The sequence below is a fragment of the Melospiza georgiana genome, chromosome 7, assembly GCF_028018845.1.
Source record: "Melospiza georgiana isolate bMelGeo1 chromosome 7, bMelGeo1.pri, whole genome shotgun sequence".
Classification (NCBI taxonomy): domain Eukaryota; kingdom Metazoa; phylum Chordata; class Aves; order Passeriformes; family Passerellidae; genus Melospiza; species Melospiza georgiana.
In genome coordinates, this window is record NC_080436.1 from 21,624,278 (window position 1) to 21,652,095 (window position 27,818).

General features: G+C 38.2%; 2 protein-coding genes across 3 annotated transcripts; one reads left to right on the top strand and one right to left on the bottom strand.

Moving 5' to 3' along the window:
* Positions 1–923: 923 nt before the first annotated feature.
* On the top strand, positions 924–19,804 carry FASTKD1 (FAST kinase domains 1). 2 transcript variants are annotated; one of them, XM_058027461.1, is made up of 16 exons: positions 924–1,541; positions 2,957–3,040; positions 3,792–4,293; positions 4,683–4,751; positions 5,644–5,769; positions 6,953–7,351; positions 8,465–8,575; positions 9,738–9,869; positions 10,826–11,312; positions 12,054–12,168; positions 12,626–12,754; positions 13,517–13,648; positions 14,665–14,778; positions 15,065–15,206; positions 16,172–16,289; positions 17,261–19,804. In XM_058027461.1, exons 3-16 carry the CDS (start codon positions 3,959–3,961, stop codon positions 17,348–17,350), a joined length of 2,499 nt encoding a protein of 832 aa, XP_057883444.1. In that variant the 5' UTR covers positions 924–1,541; positions 2,957–3,040; positions 3,792–3,958; the 3' UTR covers positions 17,351–19,804. The 2 variants fall into 2 exon arrangements, with proteins under 2 accessions (XP_057883444.1, XP_057883445.1); XM_058027462.1 differs by lacking the exons at positions 924–1,541; positions 2,957–3,040 and having other exon boundaries at positions 4,132–4,189.
* On the bottom strand, positions 19,444–27,777 carry KLHL41 (kelch like family member 41). The gene is made up of 6 exons (XM_058027463.1): positions 25,975–27,777; positions 23,126–23,283; positions 22,927–23,034; positions 21,927–22,112; positions 21,291–21,437; positions 19,444–20,469 (listed from the first exon to the last, which is right to left on the bottom strand). Exons 1-6 carry the CDS (start codon positions 27,229–27,231, stop codon positions 20,358–20,360), a joined length of 1,968 nt encoding a protein of 655 aa, XP_057883446.1. The 5' UTR covers positions 27,232–27,777; the 3' UTR covers positions 19,444–20,357.
* Between the last annotated feature and the right edge of the window lie 41 nt (positions 27,778–27,818).

Genomic DNA, 27,818 nt, shown 5'->3' on the forward strand with positions numbered 1-27,818 from the left:
GGAATGAAATTTATAGCAATGCCTAAAGTTGTGAGCACCTTCAAAATTAACTAAGACTGGCGCTGAAGTATGTACCTCCTTCGATGGGTTTTAATTCTAACCAGTAGGCCTTTGGGTCAGTAATCACATACATAATGGGAAGTGATGGAAGTTATGTGACTGGCTGATGAGAAGTTTATTTGAAGTAAAAACCCCAATGATCTTGTGGTTTTATGGAAAAAAAAAAAAACAAACCAACAAGACCAGTTTAAAATGTGAAACTGACACCTGTGAGTTCTGAAATCCTGAAGGAGCTGGTGAGTGAACATCTGTTCAATAAATCAACACTGGCTTTAGCACAGCATGCTTTGTTAAGTCTTGCTTTCCTCCCCTATGTTTCCACTTTAAAATGTAACATCATTTTATTTAGCATTTTTAATTTGGTTTAGGCATTATTTTATTTTATCCAAATGTATACTTCATAAGTCAAAAGTGAAAAGTTCAGCATCTTGTAAATGAAAAATCTGTATGATTTACAGAAGTCTCCTTTGTATGACCATGGAATTGTTTTCTGCTACAGTTTTCTTCTCAGATGCCATGGAATTGTTATGAGTTTGCACAAGGCCTGACATTCTTGAAAGAGGTACTTTATGTGCCACCCTTTGAGCTCACCTGGCAGGGTTTGGGTCTCGCTTTGTTACTTGCATGCCTGTGTAAACTGTAACTGGAGCAATCTGGAATTTGTTAGCAAGATGATACAGAACCTGTCCAAGTTATAAATTCCACAATTACAAAAATTGTAACTAATCCAGTTTGAAAAAAATTACATGCTCTTTTTCTAAAATACCACAGACCTGTGATAAATATTTTAGGTTCTATTCTATTAGTTCGAGTGAGTTCCATATTCATAGGCATCCAGTATATTTGGAGGTGACAGACAAAAACTAAAACCCCAAAGCATTTGATAGACAGGTGCAATACAGCTGGTCAGAATTGGTCATGGTCATGATTGTGTTTTTTGGATAGAATGTAGAGCAATCTGAGATTTTTATCATTCTTTCTAAATGTCTTTCTGCTATCAATGGTGGTGAGAAAAGGTCCAGAAAAATGCACATTCCACATAAGCAACATACTTGTTGCAAGATATATTAGATTTCTCCGCTAAAACTCATTCATTTTAAATTTATTGTTGTTGCAAAGCATTAAAAAAATGGTAAAATAAAATAACACTAATTAAAGTACAACAAAGCCTAGCTCTTCAACTTTACCCTTCTGAACTTTGTGCTTTTCCTAGGCAGGAAAGACTTCCTTCCCCCCACGAATGAATTATAAAAACGTTGCTTTATTTAATACGCAATAGTCAGTATGAGCCTTGGACCTTTTTAATTATTATTTTTATTTCCTCTGGAAAGTCTTAACTGGCTGGACTTTTCCCTTTCTCCCTACGCTTCCTGGGAAGCGCTGTGCCCCGGGGCATGCGCACGGCGAGTGACAGCGCCGGGGCACGTGGAGCGCTGGGGCCGCGTCTGGAGGCTCGAAAGCAGGAAGGGTCCTGTGCAAAGGTAAACCCAGAGCTTCTCCTCCGCTCCGCTTCTGCGGAACCGGCGCCTTTGCTTTCTTGTTTAACCCCGCCGGGCGGTGGAGTTTACCGTGTGACGAGCCCTCGCTGAAGCCAGCGCCGGCCGACAGCTGGGCCGTGCCCGCCCGCCGGGTGCCTCCCGCCCGGTGCTGCCGCCCGCCCGGGGCCTCAGGCGCGCAGGGAGCGCCCCTCAGCGGTGCCCGCCGCCCCCGGAGGCGGGAGTGCAGTCTGGCGGCGCGGGTCGCGGCCCTCCTGCCCGGCTCGGCCCCTTGCCGCGCTCTTTCCGGGGCCCTCTGGGTCAGGATTCCCCGCGGTGCCGGAGCGGGTGGGAGCGGGCGGGCTCCCCGCGGGAAGCGGCAGGGTGGTGCGGCGGTAGCGCTCCTACCCGGGAACGGGGCTGTTGTATTCCCGCGGCCGGGCTCACAGGAGCTGAGGCCCGCCGGTGCCTGCACTGCACAAGCAGCTCTCTGTAGTTCTTGGGGAGTGGTGAGTGTCCACATTTGCTCCTTTTTGAGAGACTTCCTGGCTCGCTGTGTTTTGTAATACAGACTTAAAAGTGCTTATTGTGTTTCAACCGATAGCAAATAATTTTAAAGTCCTTGTCCTTCTAGTGTGTGTTTTGCATGGTAAGTTTGCATTTCTAAGGACATCTTAGAAATAGTTCTTTAGGTAGATCCAAATTTCTCGTTTTACTCTATGTTTGAAAACATCCAATGTTTTCTACTGATGAACTTTTTGAAAGATACTGGAATTTACTCTGATTTAAAACGGTGTAAAAGTTTGTAGTAAATCACTTGCATCTGCTCAATGGAATAGAGAAATATTTTGAAGCTTCCTGTGAGCTGTTTTAGATAGAGATCCTGGTTCCCCATCAACAGGATATGCAAGGTCTTTTGCAGCAGGAGAAGGGGAAAGGATGTGTCACATGGATTTACAGGAAACTGAGTCTGAAGGTTTTTATATTTTCTTCAGGTATCTACTTTATCCTGACTTCTTGCACTTAGCTTGCCACTACTGTATTCTTTCTAAAGGCAACTACCATATGAAAAAAATAAGAGTAATATCTGACAAGGGACTATAAAGTAAATCATTATTATAAAAAGTACTTAATACATAGTATGTGAAAAATTTGTACCTTCTTTTGTATTCTTTCATTTTGAATAGGAAAGAAAAGATTTCTTATTATAGCTGATCATAAATTAAAATTACTTCATTTTAGCTTTGCTTGTGTCTGCCCCAGTGTCAGTGACAGCAGTGTAGTGCAATGTGCTGTATAGCTTTTTGTTCTAGGAAGAGGATTGTACAGATGTCAAAGGAAATCCACCTATATGCATCTTTCTGGAATGATTTCAGTACCTTGCACAGGCTGCACAAATAAGGTTTTTTCTTCCTCAACAGACCTGGGTACTGCTGCCATCGCCTTGATAACATTGCACTGATGGGATCATGCCTACAGTTGAAGAGCATTCAGGTTTGCTGAAGGTATTGATAATTTTAGTTGTTAATGATTATATCTTCTAAAGCAAGATTTGCAAGCTTTTCCATGATCTCTAAGTTCAGGGAACTTGATGAAGCTTCTTTGGTGTACTAAGGCTTTTATCACTTGTGGTTTGTGTACTCCAGCTTGAAATCAATTATGTAGGTTGTAGAACACAGTTGTTAGCACTCTGTACAAATTGGGGTATATTCTAAGAAAACAAATGAATACTTAATAAATTTCATTAGATAAGGCTGTAGCTTCTATTATAATTTGGAGTCAGGTTGCTTTTTTTAGTGCAATGGCAATTTCAGCTGATGGTATGTGATTGATCAGTATCCTGTAATACAAAGGTGATCAACCTTCTTGACTAGAAGCCATCTCACTTCATTTTACCACCAATAGTTGTATTTTCTGGCAATTCCTGGAACCCAGTTTGGGTTTATGGCCTAGTGAGAGCAAGCCTCCCTTAGTCATGCAGTGCTGGAATGTTAAAATCTTCAGCTTTTCCTTCTCAGTAATTACATTGATAGCACGTGACCTTTTAAAGGCAGTTTTATAAATTTGAAAACTTACCTAGTGGACTAACTTCACAGTACTTGTGAGCCTGTCAGTGTTTGATATTGGGAGCTTTTCTATGAGAACAGTCCAGGCTGTAGGTTCTCCTTAAGTTTATCTTACTTAAAACATCACAATATAGAGACACTGATTGTTGTTGTGACTGAAATTAAGCACTTTGATACTTTCTCATTTCAGGTACCTCAGAACTGACTTCTTAATAAAGTGACCATACAGGATCAAAGAAAAACGGTCTTCTGTTTTTCAGATATTTGAGTTTGTTGTCTGTAACAGCATGGTTTTCTGTGAAAAGTGAAAGAAGAATCTTTCTGGACAGTTTACATCTGGCTGGTAGGATTAGCAAAATGCTTTGTTTGAGGCAGGTTTGCTTGCTCACACTGAGGCGTTACCAAGCTCGGGCTCTGTGTAGTGATGTGCTTCTGAGCCAGATAAATGGCTGCACCCATGAAGATGAAGTGTTCAACCTTGTTGGAAGAAACAAGGCCAGACTTTCTGAAAAGCACGTGGGAATTGCATTGAACATGCTGTGGCAATTGCAAAAGAAGAAGCCCTTTCTCTCAAGGACTACTGACTATGTAAGAAATCACTCCCAGTTTCTCACCCTTTGCATTTTGGCAGAAAACAAGGTGGAACTCATGGAAGATGAGGTGATAGTGGACAATTTATATAGCATCCTGAGGTAAAGAGCATTAAATACTCTTTGTATTTGGTATTAAAAATATAAGGAATTTTGACTACAGAGCTTTCTCATAAGGAGACTGTGATGAGACTGCCCTGCTGCAGCTTCTGAACTCTTGACTGTGTGACACAGCATAGTGTCCTGTGCCTCACTTTTGGAGATACAGGCATAACAGATCTGTTTTGCAGTCCCATTAAATATGTTTTATGATTTTTATGAATTCTGATTATTCATGCACAAATATTTACAATCTGTTTGAATGGAGAGAATGATAGAAAAGTAAAACATTGTGATAAATAATGAAAAGACATATGTCTTATTTCCTTATACTTATTTCCTTATACTCCTTTACTTCCTTATTGAAGTAAAGCATTGTCTTTATTTTGCAGGCTCAATGTTGAAGACCACGTTTCTCTAACAAAAGTGCTTGTTACAGAAGCATGGAAAAGATTAGAAAGGCAAGTATTGTCCTGCTGTGCTTTGTGAAAGGTATAAGTTGCAAGCATGATTTGCTTCATGTGAGGTTACTCAAGAATTCTCAAAGAGTATATATGTTTAAAATATAATATGCCTATTTTAAATGTCAGTTGTATTTTTGAAGGTTTTGAAAATTATACAAATTATTTGGTACACAAATGCTTGAGAGATTCAGATACTGCAACAAGATAGTCCAGCATTTGAGATTTTGGAATATATTGTCTGTGTAGGTTTCTGTATTTGAAGTGAATTGCAGGTTTTCATATTTACAATTTTACCTCTGTGCTTGCTGTCCAGGTCTTAAATGGTTATTAGAATCATGCTTATCTCAATTTTTATAAAACATTTTGTGTTTAAACATCAACATTTTCCCTTTGTGCATTTTGTTGTTGTGTTTTGTTGTCTTTTAAGTCCTTCTTGGAGGAGGGATATTGTAGTTTTGACTCTTTAATCTTGGGATAATGGCAGAACCGAGTGTCAGTCTCGGCACCCGCATCACAGAACTGCCTCTTCTTTATATGTGGAGCATCTTGAAGTAAATAAATACAGTGTAGCTTGAAAACAAAGTTATACTCAAGTAATAAATTGCTCACATTCATTTTATCCATTTGACATAATTGCTTGAGAATATAATCTTTATAGATTTCTCAGGCTGTTTAAGTGAAGTACAACTAATTCTTGTAGAACTCCATATACACAACATGCTTTAATATTAAACACCTAGGTTTTTTGCTTAGATACTTTCTTTCCTTGTTTTGTAATTTGACTGTAACCTTGTTTTTTACAGAATTGTTAAAAAATATTTTTGTCTTTAATTATTGATTAGAAATAAAAGGTAGATATCCTGTCTGACTGTCTTTAATGTCTTGACAGGCTTAGCTTGCCTTGTCTGTCTAAATTCGCTCTGTGCTTATACAAGCAGCACAGGCACCTCAGTCCCATAATTGGCCAAGTAGCTCATATTGTGGACATGAAACTGGATTCTATACAGGATATAAGGTAAGTGTCAGAAGCAGAAGAAACAAAATGTTGCAATTACTGGTCTGTCTTTTCTGAAGACTTTGCCTTTTTCTCAGCTGGAGGTTACTTTGCTTCAGTTGGGGGTTTGTGGGAAAGAAGTGTTTTGTATTTGTGCATTGATTCACAAGAGAATGCATTTTCCCAATGACTTTACAAAGAATTTCCTTATAACCAGTCTAAATGTTTGAAACTACAGCTTGATTGTTTAGTTTATAGAAATTTAATTCATTTCCACGGTTCTTCTTACAGTACAGCAGATATTTACAATCAGCATTATCCTGATTCTAAACATGGAAATTTTTTTTGTAATTTAGAGGCTATTGACTCACCAGAAGAAGCTTTTCTCCCTTTTTCTCCCTTGACATTGATAGTTTCTCATGTCTACCATGACATGTCTTTGCTAACAGCAGTAAGAGGTTTTAAAACAATATTGTGTTTCTTTATCTTCAGAGCACTGTTTTTCTGGTCAAGCTGAATTACTAAATTCTCTTGCTAGCATGTCTAGCCCCTTACCTTCATATTTAAACTACTTTAAGCACAGCTCGAGTCAAAGAGGACCAAGATAATTTTTTTCTTTTTTCTGTTCCCCTGGGGCTGTTACAGCTTCTCTTTCTTTCTTCTGCTTTATATAGCACCAGCAGTCCCACTGATTTTTTTCAGATATGAGGAGCCTGCTTATGAAACTCTTTGAACAGGACTGCATTTCTTTAGTGAAATAACTTTCTGTATGGTCATAAGTTTTATCCCCTTAGGAAGGCATTCTTTCTTTAGGAGTGACAATGACTCTTCTCCCCATCCTGTCACTTGTGAATTGTTCGGGCTTCTTTAGTGTCTATTGAACGTTAAAGATATTTCAGCAAATATGAATCAGGGCCTTGCCTTGGGCAAACTCTTTCATCGTGTGTAACTTTGTAAGAGATGGCTGAAAATTTTAAATAATTTCAGACATTTCAGAGGTTCTCTGAAAGCAGAATCTTTACTTTAATAGGATAAATGGTTTTTACTCATCCATGTTTTCTGGATTTGATTTAAAATTCGTTTTGCACAGAAGCCAACAACACCTGAACTACCATTAATTTCTTTTTGCACTTCATTTAATAAATATAAAATGTATTGCTTACTATATTCAATGTGTAAATAGGAGACTTTTTGAATTTTTTAGGATCTTGTCAGTGTTGATGATCAGCATATCTGAAGTTATCACAGAGAGTTTTCGAGATCGATTACTACACAAGGCTGAACAGCTCTTAGAAGAAGAGCATGAAGTCCACTTGAACTATGCCAGAAGAATACTACAGTTTCTCCAAAATGTTAAACTGAGATATCATCCAGTGCTAGAAAAATGCAACAGGATTTTCCTTAAAAGTGCCTCCCATCTTGATATACACAGTATTAGTCATATTTTTGGACTGTATGAGCAGCTGGGTTTTGGCAGTGCTGAATTTCGCTTGATTGCTAAACAGCTGCTATCTGAAGCTATAGATGAGTATTATGATCCTGAAACATTTGCAAAGTTATTTTTTTCTCTTGGGCCTTTGGCAGGACCCAAGGTTAGAGAAAGGTAAGTTTATTAATCATTTTATCTTATTTATGATGCACATATTCTTACACAGAAATTAAAAATGTACTGGTGTTTGGAGGAATTTCTGAGCCCATCTGTGAGCTGAGCCTTAGGTTTCCTGGTTGTAACAGTGTAGCAATGGATGATTTCATCATGGAAACACTGTCAAAGCAGTATGTTTTATTAAGAAGTTGAATCAGATCCATTAAGGGGGGGGTGTGAATGCTGTTATGCAAGGCCATCCTGTAGCTCTGTCTCTTAGATTACATCCTTCCTTTCATACTGGGTGGTAGTAAAAACATTTCTGTCTTTCTTCTGAGAAAAATATGCAGTGATATGTGTTGCTTTTTAAGATTGTCAGTAGCTGAAAAAGCCTGAGTCTTGTCCTATTCTAGACTGCTGACATCCTGTTCTTTATGAAAGATCGTCATCAGGGAACACTTCAGCATTTATTTAGAGCATAGGATTGTGTGGCACTTTTTTTTTCTTTGCCTGTTTTTCTTGTGCCACAAAATCCTGTTTGGGGGTGATATTACTCATGGGTCTCTCAAAGCCTGCAGTTCTAGGCAGAATTTTCTGTATTAATTACAATGAGTCATATTTTCATACTTCTCTTCGTGAACATTTCCTTTATTCAGAGATTTGCTGCAAGCCTGTGTTGGTTTGCCATAGCTGATGTAGTTCCAAAAGCTTTTCTTCTTTTTTTTTTTTTTTTTTTAATTTATATTGTTTGTGATAAACATTGGATTTAATTAACACAGAACCAGTTAAGTTCATGTTTGATTCTGTTATCTGTAGCTTGCTGATTGATCATGAATTGTTCTGTGTCTTAGAGTACCTTCCCTACTTCTTGTCTACTTTTAGAATTGTTGGACTTGCTGTTTTCTAGCATCAGAGCAAGATGCACTGATCCAACACACTCACACCCCTTTATTGTGCTAGACAGACCAGCTGTTTAGAAGAAATGTCCACAGAACAAAAGTCTCTAGTTTGGGATAATTTTGCTTCCAGAAATAGTCTTTGGTTCTTTTCCTCATAGGTAAAGAAAATAGCTGCAATGTTTGCCAGAGATTTTCAACTGTTTTTCATTGGAAATTGTCTTTTCCTCTTTAGGTTGCTGATAACTGCAGTAAACATGGCAGAGGAATTTAGCAGTCACCAAATATTGATGATACTGAAAACTATGCGGAAAATGAAATGCAGAAATTCTCATCTACTCAAAAAGTAATGGTTTTGATATTACTAAGATGTTGTATTCTCTAGGTAAACTTCCATTTAGTGTGGAAAACTTTGACATATCCAGTAAGTTAGGAGCATCACTTGCACACAAGTTCTTATACACTGTAACTTACTGGCTATTACAGATTCTAGAATATTGCAGCTTGACCCAGAAGTAATTGAGGCAATTTAGGGATTTCAAAGAAAGGCATTTCACCCTTACCAAGTTACTGTTGTATAGCATCTGTCTAACTTACAAATCTGTGATAAACTTCACCTCTAACAATTACTGTAAACTCGGGAGAGTGCAAATGAAACCTGGTAAGTTGCAGTGAACATATCCTGTCTTGAAGATCCTGTTACTTTTGTGAATTATTTCTTCAAAAGTCATTGTGTCCTTTTTTGGACTATTAAAGCTTGTGTTTTTTAGAACCTGGGCCACATTTTCTGCAGTTTTGAACTGAAAACTGTTTATAAGGAGGGGTAGTGTCTGTCATACAGTGAATGGAAAAGAAGTTGATGTTTTAGGCACAGAAGATGTAGCTTTAGATATGTCAGAGATACAGCAGAATTAAGTGCAGGTTGTGAACAATTGTTGGATTGAAGGTACTTGTATGAATCAAACAGATCCTTGAAAGAAAAAGGACAAACTTGTGTTCTGTGGCACAAAGGGATACTAAAAGGAAGATCAGGTGAATAATGCCTTTTGTTCCTGAGTCTCACTGTCTAAAGAAGGTCTTAAAGTATTATCTTTCCCTATAAATCTATCCCCCTCTGCAGCTTTAGACCAGCACAGCTGTAGCAACCGCAGTTATGTGAATGTGGTGGTGCTGGAGCTGCTGATGCTATTCTAGTCTGTGTTCTGGGTCCACTCTAAATTGAACTGATTGTGAAATCTGTAACAGAAATTAGTAGTGTGAAGTAGCTGATTTGTTGTGATGACTTTAGTTTTTGTTGTGTGGCTTTAATTTTGCAATTCAGTAAGTGGAGAGAGGCTGCTCTAAGTTGAATAGTGTCAAAATCAATGCGGAGATGAGTGCAGTTGTGTTAAACCCTTCCCACAGGTACTGTGCATCACAAGCCACCTCTATTTCATGTGGCATGTTGGAGTTGGCAGTATTTTTTGTATTAGCTTAATATAATGTAATGTTTTCCTCTTTGAATTCAGGATGGCTTCTGTTCTGCACAGACACTTGGACAGCTATCATGTATTACAGTTGGTAAAGTTAACCCAGTACTTGGTGGTGTTGCATTGCCAGGATGTGGAGCTGTTTGCCAAACTAAAAATGTTACTACTAGGGTAAGTGTGTATTCTTGGAAATGTAGCTATTTGAGTTTTAAACAGTTTTCTACTCAAGATTTTAAATAGCAGTCTAAGATGTTGGTGTTCTACCCATAAAATATGAAGAAGTAACAAACTGTTACAAGTATTTGATTTATTAAACATGTAAATCAGATGATGGAAAGTAAATGTTGTCTTGACTAGAAACCCAACAGTATCTGCTAATATATATGGTACCTTTTGAAAATATTTTTTCCATTTTTCTTCTGACCACTGTAATATAATGATGTTGAAATGACAATAAATTTTGCTTGGTATTTGATAGGATGGGTAGATATTAATATTGTATTTGATGTTTGACAGAAGAAGTAATGAAAAAGAGACAGAATGCCTTAGTTGGGACAAGTGAAAGTGTGACACAGAAGTACCTTTTGATTGAAGAACTGTCCAGTTAGTTCTTAGGCTCCTACAGAACAGCAGAAAGTTGTCAGACAAGAGATCTTGCTTTGATTGCTCAGCTTCTATGGGAATGTAATGCCTTGGCTGTACATATTTTTTTGGTGGATGATGTCCTCATGTTCCTCAGACTCCTTGAAATCTGGTGCTCCCTAGGACAGAAATCACAGAAGTTAACCAGGCCCATAAATCCACAGAGTACCTTGACAAATGTGGACCTTCTGGCCTTACTAAGAACTTCTGTGTTTATCAGTAACAGGTGGAGTCTCACCAGCTGACTGAGCTGCTCACTGTCTTCTTCCCCTTCTTCAGTTTTGAATAAATTAGAAGGAAGAAATTAACCTCACTGAAAATGATGTGTAGATTTCTGCCAAGTCATTAATATTTTTCTTATTTTATGTTTGATGTGTAGCTTTTGACTTCCAAACGAGAAGTTTCAAGCATGTATTTTTTTGTTTTGTTTAAATATTTGCACTTTGTCACTACTGATGGACTTTTTATTTCTGTCTCTCTTCCAGTTATTTAAAATCTAGTGTGATACCTGCTGATACTGCAGCTGTAATTCGTGTTCTGGCCATGCTTCCTTCTTTCCAAGTGGAGGAAATTATTATAAACAAAGCAGCAGCAGTTTTGCCTCAATGCAGACTGCATCATTTGAATTGCATTGCTACAGCTCTTGTCAAGTGGAATCATCATGGCCAGTTTCACTGGCAAAACAGCTCTGAGCTATGTGCCAAGCTTCTGCAAAAACTCAATGACTGTGCATTTCAGAGGCTTCAGAAAGCCAACAGCTTAAATCTTCTGCTGGAAGAGCTTCCATATGTGAATGGAGAGTGGTTTGAAGAAGTCCTGAATGAGGAAACTCTGGCCATGTGTCAGCACTTGATAGATCAAATAACATGGGCTAATGTTTTACCCCTGTGTTTTTTTCTCATCAAATCAGAGCACCGTTGTCCTGCATTATTTGACAGAATAGCATCTGTGACTGTTGAAAACATAGACAAGGTGTCCTAGTTTTTCTTTCTATCTACTGTGAGTTATTCAGTAAGAAAGGGCACATCAGTAGTTGATGTGTTTCAGAGCACAATCCACACATGTTTTTAAGAGTTTTCTTCAACGTAGCTGGTTTGGAGATAATGGTTTTTTTCTGCTTACTTAAAGCTGTTTTACTTCTATGTGTATAAATTTGCATTTATCATTAATTTTCATTTCTTTTTTATTGTTCACTCAGTGTTAGGTCAGCCATAATTTGCATTCAACTTTACATTTGACCATCTTAATTTTTTTTAAACTTGATAAATAGTCATATCACTTGGTGGATATTTTAACAGTATTAATTGTTCTGGGGATTTCCCCAATAGCCTGTCTATTTGGTCAAAATTACTCTTTTTTTCATACTATCTTTTTTCTCATTCTCAATCTGGTGTTCATATAAATCTTCAAGTTTATTCTGTTGCAGTTTTGTTTCTTTAAGAACATTTAATGCAAAAACTTCTTAAAAGGTTCTTTAAGCATATAGAAACACTTGGATCACCTACATGAAATAAATTTGAAGTTTTAGTTGTGGCTCCAATTTCAACAATTTTATTTTTTTGTTATTCAGAAAAGTTGACCAAAAAAATTTAGAAAATAGTTTGTCTACTCCTAAATCTCCAAATTCTGAATTAATTATAAAGCTTTTCTTTATTATAAAGCTATAGTAGGATATTTTGCAATAGCTTGATTTAGGATGTCTTTTTTTTTCAGATTCTCACCACTGAAATCTATTTTATTCTCTTCCTTTTCTCTGCTTTGAATTATGACCCTCCTGACAATGAAGAATTCTTTAAGAGTTGTATCCAATATCTTACTTCTAACTTGAGTAAGTGCAATAGACAAAGATTTTTACTGAATGAAAATGGGAATAGAATGGTACTTTGATTAAGCAAAGAGAAGATAATTATGTTACTGCTAATACTCTGCCTGCTGGGGTTAAACCATGACAATTATTCAATTTTAGGTTTTGTTTCACCCGCTGAAAATTACTCTTGATAAGGGACTAGCAAAGGATTTTTTGGCATAGTAAAAGATAAGTGAAAATTCTGATTAATTCACTGTGCTGTTATTGGTTAGAATTGTTGTGTTCCCCAAGGAAACATCATTTGGGAACAGGATACATTTTGTGATTCATGACAAAGAAATAGTTAAAATTGTGCAGGAAGTGTGTATGGATTTGTGTTGTACATTAAGAGGGAAAATCAGGTGATTTGAGAGGCCAGGTAAAGGGCATTGCAAATCTTTGTCATGTGTTAATATGGGTTTCTCTCTGGTTTTTCAAGGTCATCTTGAAAATTATCACTTGGTGCTGCTTGGTCATGTTTTGGCAATGGCTGGGTATTTTCCTCCAGTTCTGATAACGACCATATTTAATGTTTCTTTCCTAAGCAAACTGGATGCTCAACTTAAAGGTAGCTATCTAGCTTTTGATGAATTTGATTGTGTAGCATTTGGCATAAAATGCAATTTGGACTTACATATGACTTGAGATATAGAATTACTCTTTAAATGATTCTGCTTTTGGGAAAGACACCCTGTTTATAATATAGTCATAGTTTGAGGGCTTAAAGGGCAGGAATGAACAAAAATATGGTTTTTGTTTTAAAAGTACAGACCTGTATTGCAGGTGAGAGAAAGTAATATAAAATTTTATAGTCAACTTATTGCACTCAGTATTTATTAATTCTTCAATTTTATTGGAAATAAAATTACCTGACTGTGGTGTTTTTTACTAGAAGTAGTCACAAAGCTGAAGGAATAATGTGGGATTCTTGTCTTCAAGAAATGTATCCTACCTGTCTCTTCTCTCTAAATAAGAGACTGGGTGCTTGACTGTTTCATTCCTCTCTACTTCTATGTTGTTCATTATCAGTGTACTCTTGCCATTTTGCCCTCAACTACTTAATTAAATTTACACAATAGAAGCAATTTCTGTCTTCTGTCTTCCTGTTGTTCTTAATGTTGAGCAGAACTGTGTTTTTTTCATTTATTTTCTCAGGGATTTTGAGAACCTTTCTAAAATTCTGCAGCATGAGTTGTATAAATGCCATAGTATACAGATATTTGCATTTCTAGTAAAAGATTCAGAGGTTACCATTTAGTTCAATTTGTTGGATTTTTCACATTTCAGTTCACACTTTTCTATGTTGTTTTTGTTTTGTTTTTTAAATCAGTCCTGCCTGATATGGTGAAGCAGAGGGTCCACTCGAGCCTCATGAAATTGAACAGAGCAGTCTGTCTGGAATGCCCAGAGTTTCACATCCCTTGGTTTCATGAGCCATACTGCCAACGTGTCTTTCATAACAGTAAGTCATTTAGGACAGGAAAAACTGCCCTTGTTACTCACAATAGTCTATCTTTTTAGAAATACACTAGATATTTCTTCTAAAGCTGTCATACTGACACTAGCACACAATAGAAGGCACACCCCTCTCTGCTGAGCATTTTGTAGTGCAACCACTTAGTAGGGCAACTGGGAGCAAACTGGTTTTCCTAGTGAGAATTAATGTAGTAGAGATGGGATATTTCTGCAGAAGAATTAAAATTTAAATACACAGAAACAGTGTATGGCATGAAGGATGGAAAGGCAGGAAGATCATTCTGTACTGGAGACATGGGTCATTTTGCTCCCTGCTTCACTTACAAAACTGAACATTTGACTTAAATTTTTCAAGGTAAACATTTTTACTGCCTGCTTTTGAACTTGATCCTCCCTTTTTCCTCACAAGAATCAAGATCCATCAGGGATGAGAGATAGAGAAGTAGGCTAGTGATCAAGTGTAGCAGCTGAGATCTTTCAGAACAGTAATCAATTCAGAATCCATCAAATGCAAACACAGGCTCTCCTCCACTAATTCTCATGGGGAGATCTGCTGTGCTATCCACAGAACTCAGCTGCTTTGTCTCTTAAGACTGAAGATGTTTAATGGAGCAGGGTGTTAATCTGCAATGGACAGAGAAGTGGCAGATAGTGGGGTATGGCTGTAATCAACCCAAGGTGAGTAAATACATGTCTAAACATAAATAAAGGAAACAAAATCCACCAGGTGAAACCTAAAACTTGAGGTTTTGTAGTATGTGAATGAAAAAATCCTGGGATCCAAACTCTGGATTTGAAATTTACTTAATAGCATGCACCTGCCACTTTCTAGCTAAAATATGATCACTTTGTCTCTGAATTATGATGGAATAGCACTCGGGATCTGTGGAAAATATTTAATTCAGTAGCCTGGCTGTCAAAAATACAATGTCTCAAAGCACTATTTTCAGAATTTTGGCTGTGGAAGTTTTGATGTATGAATTCTTTATTTTGTCTTTGTAGGCATGAGCCAAATAAATCCACAGCAACAGCACATTCACAGAATGCTGACAGAGATCTTAGGAGGGAGCCATTACTCAAGAGTATCTGTTCTCACACCGTACTACTATGAAATAGGTGAGAAGTTCATACTCTAAAATTGTTATGAAGTCCTTTCATATCACTCTTGTTACCAAGATTAGGAAGTTCTTGGTCATATGGCCTCAAAATAACACAAGATATTGCAAAGAAGAAATTGTTGTATAAAATATAGTTTCCAAAATGTTCATTGTAGTATTAATAAGTTGGGTATCTCTAATTATGGCTATCTGTTTTTCTACAAGTAAACATTGTACTTGTAGAAAAGATCAAATTCTTCCATTTTTATTTTGTCAGTAAACAGGTTTGTTTTGTTTTCTGGCAGATTTTGAGTGTGTCCTGGATGTAAATAAAAAGCCTCTTTCCTATATGGCTCAGAATATAGCTTTGGGTGGTGTGGGGGAAATACCCTTGAGACATGACTTCAAGGATGAATGGAGAAAGGCTCTCCCACCAGGAGCTCAAAGGTCAGTACATTGAATTCTTGCACATTGGCTCTTCCAAGCTTACATCCACTTTAGACTGGGTTTTTGATGCTCATGTTCTAATGTTCTGTTCCTTTTTCCAAAGTCTAATGAGGTTTAGCCTGCTGGGGTGTGCTGGGTTAGCCACATCTGCTCCCTCCCATTTGCAGGACATGGCTCATGTCCCTGCAGTGTGAGGGGGGAGAGAACATGGAAGCAAGGAAGAAAACTCCTGGGTTGCAATTAAGACAGTTTAATAAGTGGAGAGGAAAAACAAGGGGGAGGGAGAAACAAAGCAATGGATGGCCATGCAGTCGTTGACCTACAGCAGAGCTGTGCCAGAGCAATGGCTGTGTGGGATAAAGTCCCCTCTGCTTTACTGCTGAGCATGATGTTGTATGGTGTGAAACACCACTTCAGGCAGCTGAGGTTCCCTCCCAGCTGTGTCCCTTGCTCTTGTCAATGCAGCCTGTATGCACTGTGGGCACAGGGAGAAACAGGGAAGGCCTTGGTGCTGTGCAAGCACTTTTCAGCAGTAGCCAGGATATCAGTGTGTTATTGACAGTTCTGGTCACAAGTTCAAAACACAGCATCATACCAACTGGTATGAAGAATAGCACCTCCATCCCAGCCAAACTCAGTACAGGTTCTTGACATGTGTTTCATGAGATTGGAATACTGTTTTCCTTCCCCCTTTTCAAATGCAAGCTTTGAAAATGTTGGTTAGTTGTTTTTACCATTGAAACAAAAACAGATGCAGGGAGAAAATGCTTTTTCTGAATTCAAGTATCTCTAGATAAATAGGAGGAAAATGTTTTGTCTAATTCCAGGGAGTTGTTTACTTTTTGTTTTCTGATAATTGTGAGGTTTATCTAGTCTTGCTGTAACTATCAGTACTGAACTAGAGCTGCCACTTCTTGCTATTCAGGTAGGATGTGGAAGTAAATGCACATTTTTACTTTTTGCAGAATTGCTTTGGAATTTCTTGATTCAAAAGCTTTTAGCAAAGATTATTCACGTCATCTGAAAGGAGAACCTGCAGTGAAAAAGCGACACCTGGAAATGCTGGGGTACCGAGTCGTTCAGGTGAGCAGTCAGCAATGCTTTGTGTCCTCTCTGGATTGTATCAGCAGTGCAAAATGATCCAACAGATGTAGAGCAGTTTTATCATTAAAAGTACTTACTGGGAGAGAGCAATTTTTGTAGTTAGGGAGGAAGCTCTAAGCTGTTCTCAAAATGGTGTAAGGACTTCGCAGAACTCACACCTTCTCTGAAAGAGGGTGAAGCAAAGCTGAAGTGAAAAGGTCCCACTCTAACCTTACTGCAGGCAAGCTAGTAATCTCATTGCAGCCTGAGTAAAGGAGAAAAAGTCAAATGAGAGTTTCAGTTCAGTTCACTGAAGATTTCTATGGTAGAAAAGGATTGAACATACCCTCCCTGAGTGGTAAGACAGTTTGGCAGCTGCCAGACGGGATATGGATGCTGTTTGTCTGCTGCAGTGATAGTGCTGTGACAGGGAACACCAAAGGTCAGACATAATTCACCACCAGCACTGAAACATTTGGGAATTGAAGACTCGTTAATGCAGAGGTTCCTATATATTTAACAACTCACCTAACCTAATTTTAGCTAGAATCCTTCTTTAAGCTTAAATTTTGTTGGTTGTGGTTTTTGTGAACAGAATAATTATCCTTTTTCATGTTACACTACTGATACAACATTCCAGTCTGCTACATTAGCATTACAAACTACAGTGACCTGGGATTTTTCTCTCAGTTTGTGTTTTAAAAGAGAGTGTAATGGAGTTGTCACAGCCTATATTGTGTTTTATATCTCTGCAACTCTGCTGCTTTTTAGAAGCAGACTGACTGTACTTACATAAAGGAGAATCTTACAATAAGAATTGGATCTTTTCAGCATTGGAGTAAGCCAGGCTTTTGAGAGGTGGTAAATATCTTCAAGTGAAGAACAACAGATATCAGAGAGCCTTTTCTTTGCTCTTACGTGGTATGTGGCTTATACCAATGTTAAATGGCTTGTACCATTCTGTTCTACAGATTCCTCACTTCGAATGGAATTCCATGGTTCTGTCAACAAAAAGTGAACAGCTGGAATACCTGAGACAGCAGCTGTATGGAATACAGTGATATCAGACATGCAGTCTAAAGTATTTTTATAAAAACAGTTTATGTATAATCAAACATCTCATAAAATCTCTTTATCTGTATCAGGTGGGCCAAGGCTTGCCAAGGTCATCACAAGTAAAGAGATTTAATCCTCATTTCGTTAGGGATTACAAAAGGGAGGTCACAGCAGTCTGTGAAGATGTGGTAAGGATGCTCACAATTTCTCATTATCTGGAAGCTATTACAAGCACATGAATTTGGCAGTTTTGCAATCAAATTACATTATTATTTCCTAAATAAATATTCAGAGGCTTAGCCAGACATAAAACTCTTTACAGAAAAAGTTGGAAATACTGTTGACTAGGAGAGTGGAGTCAGCAATCCACTGGAAACTATGTCTGTCCTCCACTATGTGACAGAATGAGCAGCTAGGAATCAAACAGTATCTGTACTCTGAAACCAAGAAACTGAAATACACATTTTCTAATAAGGCTGCTTTTAGAGCCATTCAGTTTCCATTCTCAGAACAGGGGTGCTGTGGGGAGAGTGTTGGATGGTGAGGAACCTCCAGCTGCTTCTCCTACTCTGTGATCTGGTGTGTGCAGAAGAATGGCTGAGCCTTGTGGAACACCTTAACACACTGGAAAATCCAGCCAGGGTTTGTGCAGGAGGTATAAGACACTGAGATGTAGAAGGAAGAAGTGGAATAGCCAGGAGAATGTTCATTGTAGAGCAGTAACTGCAGGGGTGTCATGCTTGGCAAATCATCCCACTTCCAGAGGCAGCCACATTGTGCCTACAGCTGCTATCACCTAGACTGCCAGCTGTGCCTGTTTTCTCACATGTGCAAGAGGAGATGTTTTCTTGCTTATGTAGTAGAAACAGGACACATTCTTTTATCACTTCACCTGAAACCTGGCAGAGATAAGCAACTGCCTATCTGAATTGGCCATTATGCATCTGGCTGTCACCTTTTTTTCTACTATTCAGTAGCAGAAGAAAAATGTTTTATTAACTGAATACAAGTCAGGACAGGAATGCAAAGTCAGGAAAACCCAACAGAACTGATCTAAGCTGTAAGGTACTTTCCTCCTGAGGCAGCCCCCATGTTTGTGGGATAACTGACAAAACTAGTAGTCTAGACACTTAGGGCTATCAAATGGACAAAGGCTCCAAGATGTAATGACTGCTTTGAGGAAATGTCACTGAAGACACAGCACATAGAAAGATTGTGTGCATTATAATTTGTATAAAATGGAGAAGACAATCATAAATATAAGTTAGTATTTCAGAAGGTAGACTACCTGTCAAAGACTCTTGCATGACTCTGTTTCTGTACAGACAGCCTTCAAGCAGCAGCCTTGGAGTGTCAGTGGCTGAAGTTATCAGTCAGAGTGGTCATGTTTGAGCTGAGCCCTGCTTTTCAGGGTTCTAGCAGTCACTGTACCAAGCCAGTTTTCTTCAAATTCTGTGTGGATAAAGTTATGAGTATGCACAATGGGAAGAGGATTAAAACTTGTTATGAGTGATCCAGAAAGGGTATTGAAGAAAAGCAAAAAAAACCCAAAAAACCATTCAGTAAAAGGTGTTGTTCTTGATTGTTTGCACTCATTCTTTCTGTATTAAATCAGCAAGTGTTAGAGCAGATGAGTGGTGTAAACCAGTCATCTAACTGGAGCCAATAAACATAGGTGCTAAGCACAGCTGCAGATTTGGGTACTCAAGGGAAGATGCCCCCCAGATTAAGTACTAGTGGTCAGTAACATACTGAAATGAATATGATGGCTGTGCCTCTGCATTTGTTTACTTCTGTCTCATAGGAGGGCAATGCAAAAGGTCATGTGATAGCTGACATTGCTGTTCAATCAGGTGTGGTGGCCTTCTTTTCCAATTTAGATTTAAATTTATGAAATCCTTTAGATTGATGACAGCCTCTTTATGCAATGGAGAAATCCTTTGAAGAGCTACTCGACAAAAAAATGGTAAGTAAGCTCTGAAGAAGAAGAAAACTGAGTGCTTTATTTTGGGCAAAGGCTGTACTAAGAGATCTGTGTCCTGTCAGTATGATAGTGATGATGAGCAAATCACTAAAAAAGGATGCCATCAAGTGATACTTTTATAGTTTTAAAAACAAAGTTTAATTGTTAAAAGTTTCAACATCAAAATGCATCAACTCTCTAGTAAATGAAAAAGTCCTCCCTGGCACAGGTATTTGCTAAAGATAGCTCTTTTAGGACTTTTTCATGAATGCTTGCTATTGACCTCAGATCTCTGAGAAAACTTTCCATAAAATATTTGCTTTGGAAATAAATACAAAAGCATTAAAAAAGTGGAAAACCCTTGTTATCAGAAGTCTAAACACAGTAGGTAAAACAGTAGAGCTACTAACCTTATGAACTTCTCTCTCTACCCTCTGTCTACTAGTATAGTTTTGGCTGAAACTGGCATTTATTAGGCCACATAATATTAAGCCACTTTTGTTTCAAACATTCCTTTCAATTCCAAGCTAAATTATTTTTTGAGGTCTGTGATGAGAATATTTCCAAGATATCGCTGAAGAGTGAAGGATTTACATACATTACTAAAAGGGGAAATCTGGCCTTACAAACAGCCAGTTAGAATAAAATTATCTACCTATTAGTTGTATTTAACTTAACAAGTAATTCATGCACATTGTTTGGAGGACAAACCACCAATAACTGGATTGTATTGAGTGCAAGGAAGGCTAACTAGCGTTGTTTGCTGTTTCACAGGGTGGAAAATTGAGTTCTTGCCAAAATCTTAATCTAATCAACATTAATTATAACCCTTTAGAAATTTAAACACCTTTAGAAATTTAAAAAATTCTGTGGTTACTGGTTAGCTAGAAAGTATTTTAAGAACTGGACAGACAAATGAACTATTTAACAGTTCCCAGTATGACTAGTATGCTGCTATAAAACTGTACAATTTGGGGACATTTTCATGCAACAAAACCAGAAGAGCCTGTCAGAACTCCTTCACCATATCACATCTTCCAGCATTTTGTTTACAGTTTGGATAACTTGAAGAGGTTTAAGCGTGTGGCCAGGCAGGAGGCTCCAGTAGCATATCGGATCTCTTTCAGTATGCCAACCCATTCTTTCTTCTCATCATCATACCTGCATTTTAAAAGAAGTTAGAAAATAGCTTCTTTAAATTTGAGTTTGATGCTTCAGCACATATATATGAAAAGGAGGATAGTGCACCTGTTGCAAAGGCTTGTAGCAACTGTGTGCTCAAGGGTGCCAAGAAAGGCTGCTTTTGTCCTCTATTCCAGAACAGAAAGATGTTCTTGCACACAAGCTATTCTTTTCCTGGTCCCTAAAGCTTGTTGCTGACCTGTGTCATGCTTTAAAAAAGCTTCCCCCTTAGGCATCCCTTCTGAATTTCTTCAGATTCTTGCACATAAAGTTGGAGGGTTTTCCTTCCTATTCCCAACTAAAGCTTCTGAATTTACACAGGCAACTGAGAGTTGCAACACAGATATGATGTCTCATTACTGCTGCTGTGATTAGATCAAAAAACCCCAGGAGATAGGGACTTCTCATTCTCTTGGAACATTACTCATTTGACCACCAACATATCAGTATGTACAGGCCTCTGTATGTACATCCTTTTCTGCATCACAGTGCCACAAAAGAATGTTTTTATTGGCAAGGCTAAAAATGCCAAGAGATGGCAATTTACTCTTCTAAAGAAGCTGAAGATCATGACTTGGACTGGTCAAATCATTAGTAGGTGGAAGTAGTCATTAGATCCAGGTCTCATGATTATTTGTTACTTTCTGACAAAGTTTTTTATCTGTCAACAAATGCTTTACAGCTTGTGCTCTGATCATTGTCAGAGTCAAACAGAAAAATAGCATTAGCCTCCAGCGTCTACAAACCTCAATTTTAGACAAGACCTTTGACCAGGAAAGAGTGACTAAAATGAAACTTACTTCCATATGTCAGTGACTTCACTAGGTGCAAATTCTTTAGATTCAAGCTGAATCATTGCAAAGCCTCCAATAGCATACAAAGCTCCACTTAAAGTGACTAAACTAATGGAACTTCTCTCTTGGGGAAATTCAGGCATTATCTCCCATCTAAGGATCAAAAGAAAAAGTCAAGTTAAACTCATAAGAAATACTGTAAACTGAATGCACTAAAACTTCTCTGAGCAACAAATTCAGGTACCAAGACCATGGTTTAATAAAACGAAAAAATTCTGAGATCTATCAGCAGTATGTTCTGGTGTCTCCATGCCCTCAGGGACTTCTGTAGCTCTTAAATTACACAATTACACTGTTAAGACATCTCTTCTCAGCGACAACTTCTTACAGATTCCCTGATTGCTCAGTAATATGCTTCATACAAAATGGCCTTAGCATAATAACTGGAATGTGTGCAGGTGCAGGAAAAACATCTACAGACCTGCTCTGTAAGCTGCTGCTGTTGTTGCTGAACATGTGACTGCAGACCAAATGTCTCAGAGGGAGTATAAGTACCTGAACAGCTTGGAGACCCTTACCTAGGGCTCCTAAAAGCCTAGATGATAAAACACTTGATTAAAGTAGCTTGAATATTGCACTCACTTATTGGTGGTCAGATCAAAAGCTTCAACAGATGCAGTAAGGCCTTCCTCAGTGACACCACCTGCAATGACAATCTTGCCCTTATGGATGGCTGTTCCAAACATCGAGCGAGGCACTTTCATTGGAGCCAGGTCTCTCCAGTCTCCTTTCTTGGGATTGTACACAAATAATCTATTAGTGCATTTCCTGGGGAGCAAAAAGAAAATTGGTGATCATTTCTAATGAACTTTTGACTTGTTCCAAGTAGATCTAATTGAGGTAGACTGTATAGGTTTATCTATACCACCTCTTTCCTATCCTGGACAATCCTTTATTGTATCTAATCCTTGCAATGTCTACAAAGCATTACTCATCCATAGGGCTAAAGCAAATGTGGTTTACATTACACAAGGCAGCCATTTCACTGTACTTTTGTACTACAACGTCCTTTCCCACCATATTGTATCCAGATGGATTTGTGGAGGAATATATAGCAAAGGTTATGTAAAGGAAAGTTTATGATGAAGTTTTGGTGGATATTAGAAACTTTTATCTTAAATATCTCCTATAAAACACTTAAAAATTACCACCCCCTGTTCAGTGTGAGTGAAAACTTCTATTTTCCTAATGTCATACCAAATAAAGTATGACAGGTATCACAGGCAAGAAAATTGGAAAAACAGACTGTAAATCCAGGGCACCTAGGTATTTCTATCTGAAAGGAAAGAGTACTTTCAGTGAAGGTCCCCATAGCTATGTATAACTAATTTGTCTGCAGTGTAAGTAAAATTTGCCTTGGAAATAAGTATGGTTATTAAAACAGCAAGTTGGATTACAATTTCTATGTAATTTACCTTATCACCAAAACATAGATCCTCCATACCATAATGTATGCCAGACTATTAGCAACCTTATACCAGAGATGCAGGAAAGGGAAAACCTAATTTCTGAGTGTGAGACATATTATTTAGTAAGGACCAAGAGGATAATGTTATTGTCATAAAAAGACTTAGAAACTCACTTATCATCAGTTTTCCCACCAAGACAATATATCAGTCCATTGTTTGAGATAGTTGCATGGCCATATACTTTGATGGGCAGTTTTTTGATCTCACCCCATTTCATTGCCCTGGAACAAGAAGATCACTGTTAGGTTTTTTCAACTAACAATGAGCCATCTACATATGTCCTCAGAGGGCATAATTAAATTTGGCACATACACAGGGTCATAGCACAGTACTGAATCTAGTGACTCCTCGGTGCGAAGGTCCTTGCCTGCTATGACATAGATCTTGTTGTCTGACTCTCCCAGCCCGAAGAGACACCTGGCTGACGGCAGTGGAGGAAGGGCAACCCACTCTCCAGCAATGCTATCCAGCTGAAAGAGCATCAGAACAGCAAGGGTTAGGAAAGGTCAAGAGTAAAAATCCACACAATGAATACTGTTCTACAGAATTTATCTATTGGCACTCAGTGTCTCAACAGCAAATCTGCTTGCCTGAACAACCTGCCCTTCCCTCAGTGCGGCTAATGAATGATGTCTCCTACCCATCCATGCTTATTTGTGCTGAGATCTAGCAGAGTCAATGCCATACAACTCTCTTTGTGTCTGCTCACCCTCACTGTTTCCTTGCCTCTTTATTAAGCTCTTCTTCCTTACACAAAGGTCCCTCACTCTCGGTTCCCTATCACGTTGGAAAGAACAGGTGGTTCTTCTTCCTGCCCGAGGGAGCAGCCACTCCTGCAGGTGCACACCTGTGTTTAGCTGGTTGTGCTCATCGCTACAGTGAGGTGCCAGACATCCTTACACAGTTCTTACGATCAGGAGACATCACATGGCAAAGGGCACAGATGTTTCTTTTTCAATCCTTAGGGCAACAGATGTGTGATCCATCACAAATACCCTCAAGAGTTTGAGATCTCTGAAGATGCAAAAACCACTCTTAAGCAAAACAGGAACTCACTGCAGCTCCCTCAGCAATAATATTAATGTCTTTTCTACTGTATTACTCTCAGGGCTCTCTCAGTTAATTAACATCCAGTATACTGAAAACACCTAAGGAAAAGCAGAAGACAGCAGCAGGAGGACAGATGGCAAAAAACCCAGGATTTTCCTAGAACTGTGGTGCTTATTTTTTGTTTTGATCTGAGAACTTGTGATTGAACCTGAATTACCTCTAACATTGAAAAAGAACTATTTTTTCAGACCTACTGTTATAGATTTGCTGGACATTGGTATAGGAAGGGAGGGTAAGATAAGAGTTTGTGTGGGTGTAAAGGCATTTGATAGGAAGTAAAAGAAAGTTCAGTCAAAATAAAGTTCAGAATTTAGCTTGGTGACATTCTTCTTCCAGGAGTACGTTCCACAGTCAAGGTTTCCATGCTAAGTGCATCTCCCGAATTTGACAGACCACTCCTGTTGGACAGAAAGTTTTATTGCAACAGTGAAATGTAGTTTGTGGACATGGATTTCCCCAGTAGCTGGATCTGGGTAGGGGAATGAGAAGATCACAGAGATCACAGCTTACTCCCTATGTCTTCAAGATGACATATTTACTGCTGATAGGGCATCACCTTGTCATGCATTTTCGAGCCAGTGGCAGCCCTGTTTTCTCCCAGGTTGCAAGCTACCAAATGCAATGCTTCATTGGTGGAAAAAGGAAGATCAGCAAGTGAGAATTGGTTTGGCACTGTATTAATATTTTGGAGAGAAGAACAGTCACATGGGTAATGCAGACAAGTACTGTAACTTTAGGGAATAGCAGCAGTAAGCAAGCTTAAAGATGACAAGCAAACAAAGATGATTTCAAGAAATGGATGTCGACATTTAAAGTAGAATTTTGAAAACTCCCATCTATTTTTAGTATAGGTCTTGAGGTTTAGTTTCTCAGAGGTCCCTTTCTAGTAGCCTGAGACTTACTCAGTTCTGGACTAAATACACATTACTTCATCAATGTGTTATTTCTATTGGAAGAATATTTTTGTAACAAGTTTTTCACTTCGGTGATTAGTGTTTTACACCTACATAAGGAAATGAAACAGTGTTAGTCCCTCCCCCACAAACTAAGACTTCCCTCTCATGCATGTAACAAATGTCTGAAACCAAGTCTTTTATTGTGTGAACTGAGTGAGCCATACTCCTATAAACAATATTTGCATTTTTTAATATCTGAAGGCTTCAAAATTTTATCACTGCTTATTACTGTGCTTTATTTCATATTTAAACAGGACTTACTTTTACTCTTTTAGGCCAGTGTGCCTAAAGAGAGGACGTAGCCAGCAGCATATTGTATAATTCAGCACAAAATAGTTTAAATATACACCAAAGCATGTAGCTAAAAACACAACAGACTAAGTTTATGGTATAAGCATGGCAAACTGCATTTTTGCTAATTTTCCTGAAATATATTGTGGAGTTACAGTTAGCACTAATCACCCTTGTATTATAGATTTACAAAGATACACAATTACATTCGGTTGAAACATGGTATTTAGTGTACTGACACTGACAGTTTGCCAAGGAAAAAACCTTCTGCCTCTAAATTACATATTTATATGGCCCTTAGGCTTTCAAATGTAGATGTGACAAAAAGGACTTCTGAAATTTTAGTAGTAGCAGAAATTGCTCTTAAAATACACACATTACTGCTGTCATGAAAGTGTTTCAGATGCAAAAAAGAAAGACATCTCATCAAATCTAAACCAGCTAAAGTACTCCAACTTTCATCAGAGTTAACAAAAATACACAGAGTATTTTACAAAAGTATTATTAGACTTAAATTTAGACATCTGTACAATGAAAAATCTGAGCCTTAATGAAAAGCAGTGCCTAGACAGAATATACTAATCTTTTTAATATTTTCTGAGATCTCACCAGCAGTTAATCTTTAAAAAGAAGATGCAAGGCCCTCAGTTTCATTTCTGTCTCTGAGACAAAAATAACTCTCTCTAGATACTTCTCTCCATCACCATACAAAGACACTAGACAACCCACTTGCAGACACTCAGAACACTTTTCAGTAACCCTCATAAGCACCTATTATTATACCCACAAATATAAAGCTTGTACCTGGAAGAAGTATGACTGGAAAGGCTGATCCTTGTTCTCCTCTTCCACATAGAGTCCTCCAACAATATAGACCTGATTTTGTTTGGTGACTATACTGGAATGATTTCTGGGAATCTGTTCTGCAAGAGCTGCCAGGTAACATTCATTTTCAAGAGGATCATAAGCTACTGCAGCAGTGTCATTAACCAGAAGAATCAGGTCTTTGACGAACATGCCATGCCTGGGAAGGTCATTTAGGTAGCCAGGCAGTAAATCTTCATCTCCTACATCGCCATTCACCTCCCCTTTGGTTGACTTCTCTGTGCTTTTGCTAGAGTCAGGCAGTTTTCCAGCAAAAGCATCCTTAATAATCTTAACTTTTTTCTGAAGGTCTGAGTTGCTTTTAATTATATCATCCTTCTCAACCTGTTCTTTGAAATATTTTTCTGGCATTAGACGAAAACGTATGCAGTCAAAAATTTCCCCCAGGCTCTTTACTCTGTTCTCCTTGTCTGTTCGGACCCATCTCATTACTGCTTCAAATACCAGTTCTTCCTTCTCTACGTTTAAACTGTCAGGTGAAATAACTGAGATAAGTTCATGAGGGGCAAGCTGCATGAAGTCCTCTTCTTTGCAGATCTGCACAAAATGATCTGAAATAAAATCACGGGCAGAAAATGCAAGTCTGGGGCAGTCAAGCAGAACACCTAACCGAAGGATGGCCAGACAGTTACCAACAGCAAGCCTCTTCTGAAGGTAGGACACACACACAGTGAATACAGAAGGGATCTGGAAGCGGCTGGCCAAAGCAAAAATATCTTGCACATTAGAATCATTGAGATCAATACTTGCTGAATAAAGGTATTTGACAATCATATCCAGGATGTTGGGGTCAACATTATCTAGAACTACTTCCTTCTTTTTCTCTTCATTTTGCTCAGATAAGAAATACTCACGAAAATAAGGGCTACATGCCGACAGAATCAATCTGTGGCAAGGCAGGCTTCTGTCACCAGCTTTTAGAGAGCAATCTACAAACTTTTTCTCTTCAAGGAGTTCTTTGAGGCCATCCTGAAGGAGGGTGGATTGGTAAAGTCTGAGCTCTTCAGTGAGTTCCCTTTGGGAATCCATTTCGCAAACACTTGGGAAAGGGGAGGGAGTAGAAAGCTTTAGCTGTTGTCTGCCCAAGGGTTTGTCTGTAAAAAAGGCAGACCAATGTGCTTTTTGCCCTGCTTGAAGCCTCTGCAATTTAATCTCACTAGCTAAATATAGGTACATACTCTTACAGGTCGGAATTTGGGATGGACCGTTTGGAAAAACAGAGTTGCTCTTGCAGCTGTCAAAGACTGAAAGAAGCAACTGTTGCTCTTAGTCACTACGGTCAGGTTTTGCCATCATTCTCCACATTGAATCAGTAAGATTATGTGCAATGTAATAAATTATTTGACATGAGTAAGGACAGCAGAATCTGACCCTCAGTGAGACAGCTATGAGCAAGATTGCACAGATATATGTTACTAAATATTCTGAAATAGAAATATTATTAATCGAGTAGTCAGTTTTAACTACTGCTCACTTTTTCAGAGTTGCTTAACACAGCTCATAGCTGCAGTCATAAAGATACTAAAAAAACTCTATAACTTTGTATTGATCGCTCTTGTTCTAAGATTATTTTTATACACAACCATATCACATATACAATTTCTTCAGATATTAAGGCTTCGAAATTTTGGGCTGCTTTTTAATATCCATTTGGTTTTAAACCAAACACTACTGTTTAGACATAAAATATGTGTTATTTCAGGTAAAGTTTTGCTTTCCAAAATAATTCAAATTGAAGTCTCCACCCATATGTTAAAATGTTC

What these genes read in the sequence shown, in the direction of transcription:
- FASTKD1 (XM_058027461.1), top strand. Translation starts at nt 3,959, where the DNA reads ATGCTTTGTTTGAGGCAGGTTTGCTTGCTCACACTGAGGCGTTACCAA. An exon ending in AATTTATATAGCATCCTGAG is followed by an intron (nt 4,294 to 4,682) that starts GTAAAGAGCATT and finishes TTTATTTTGCAG; the next exon opens with GCTCAATGTTGAAGACCACG. An exon ending in TGGGGTACCGAGTCGTTCAG is followed by an intron (nt 16,290 to 17,260) that starts GTGAGCAGTCAG and finishes TCTGTTCTACAG; the next exon opens with ATTCCTCACTTCGAATGGAA.
- KLHL41 (XM_058027463.1), bottom strand. Translation starts at nt 27,231, where the DNA reads ATGTACCTATATTTAGCTAGTGAGATTAAATTGCAGAGGCTTCAAGCA. An exon ending in TCCAGTCATACTTCTTCCAG is followed by an intron (nt 23,284 to 25,974) that starts GTACAAGCTTTA and finishes ATGCTCTTTCAG; the next exon opens with CTGGATAGCATTGCTGGAGA. An exon ending in TTTGATCTGACCACCAATAA is followed by an intron (nt 21,438 to 21,926) that starts GTGAGTGCAATA and finishes TTTGATCCTTAG; the next exon opens with ATGGGAGATAATGCCTGAAT.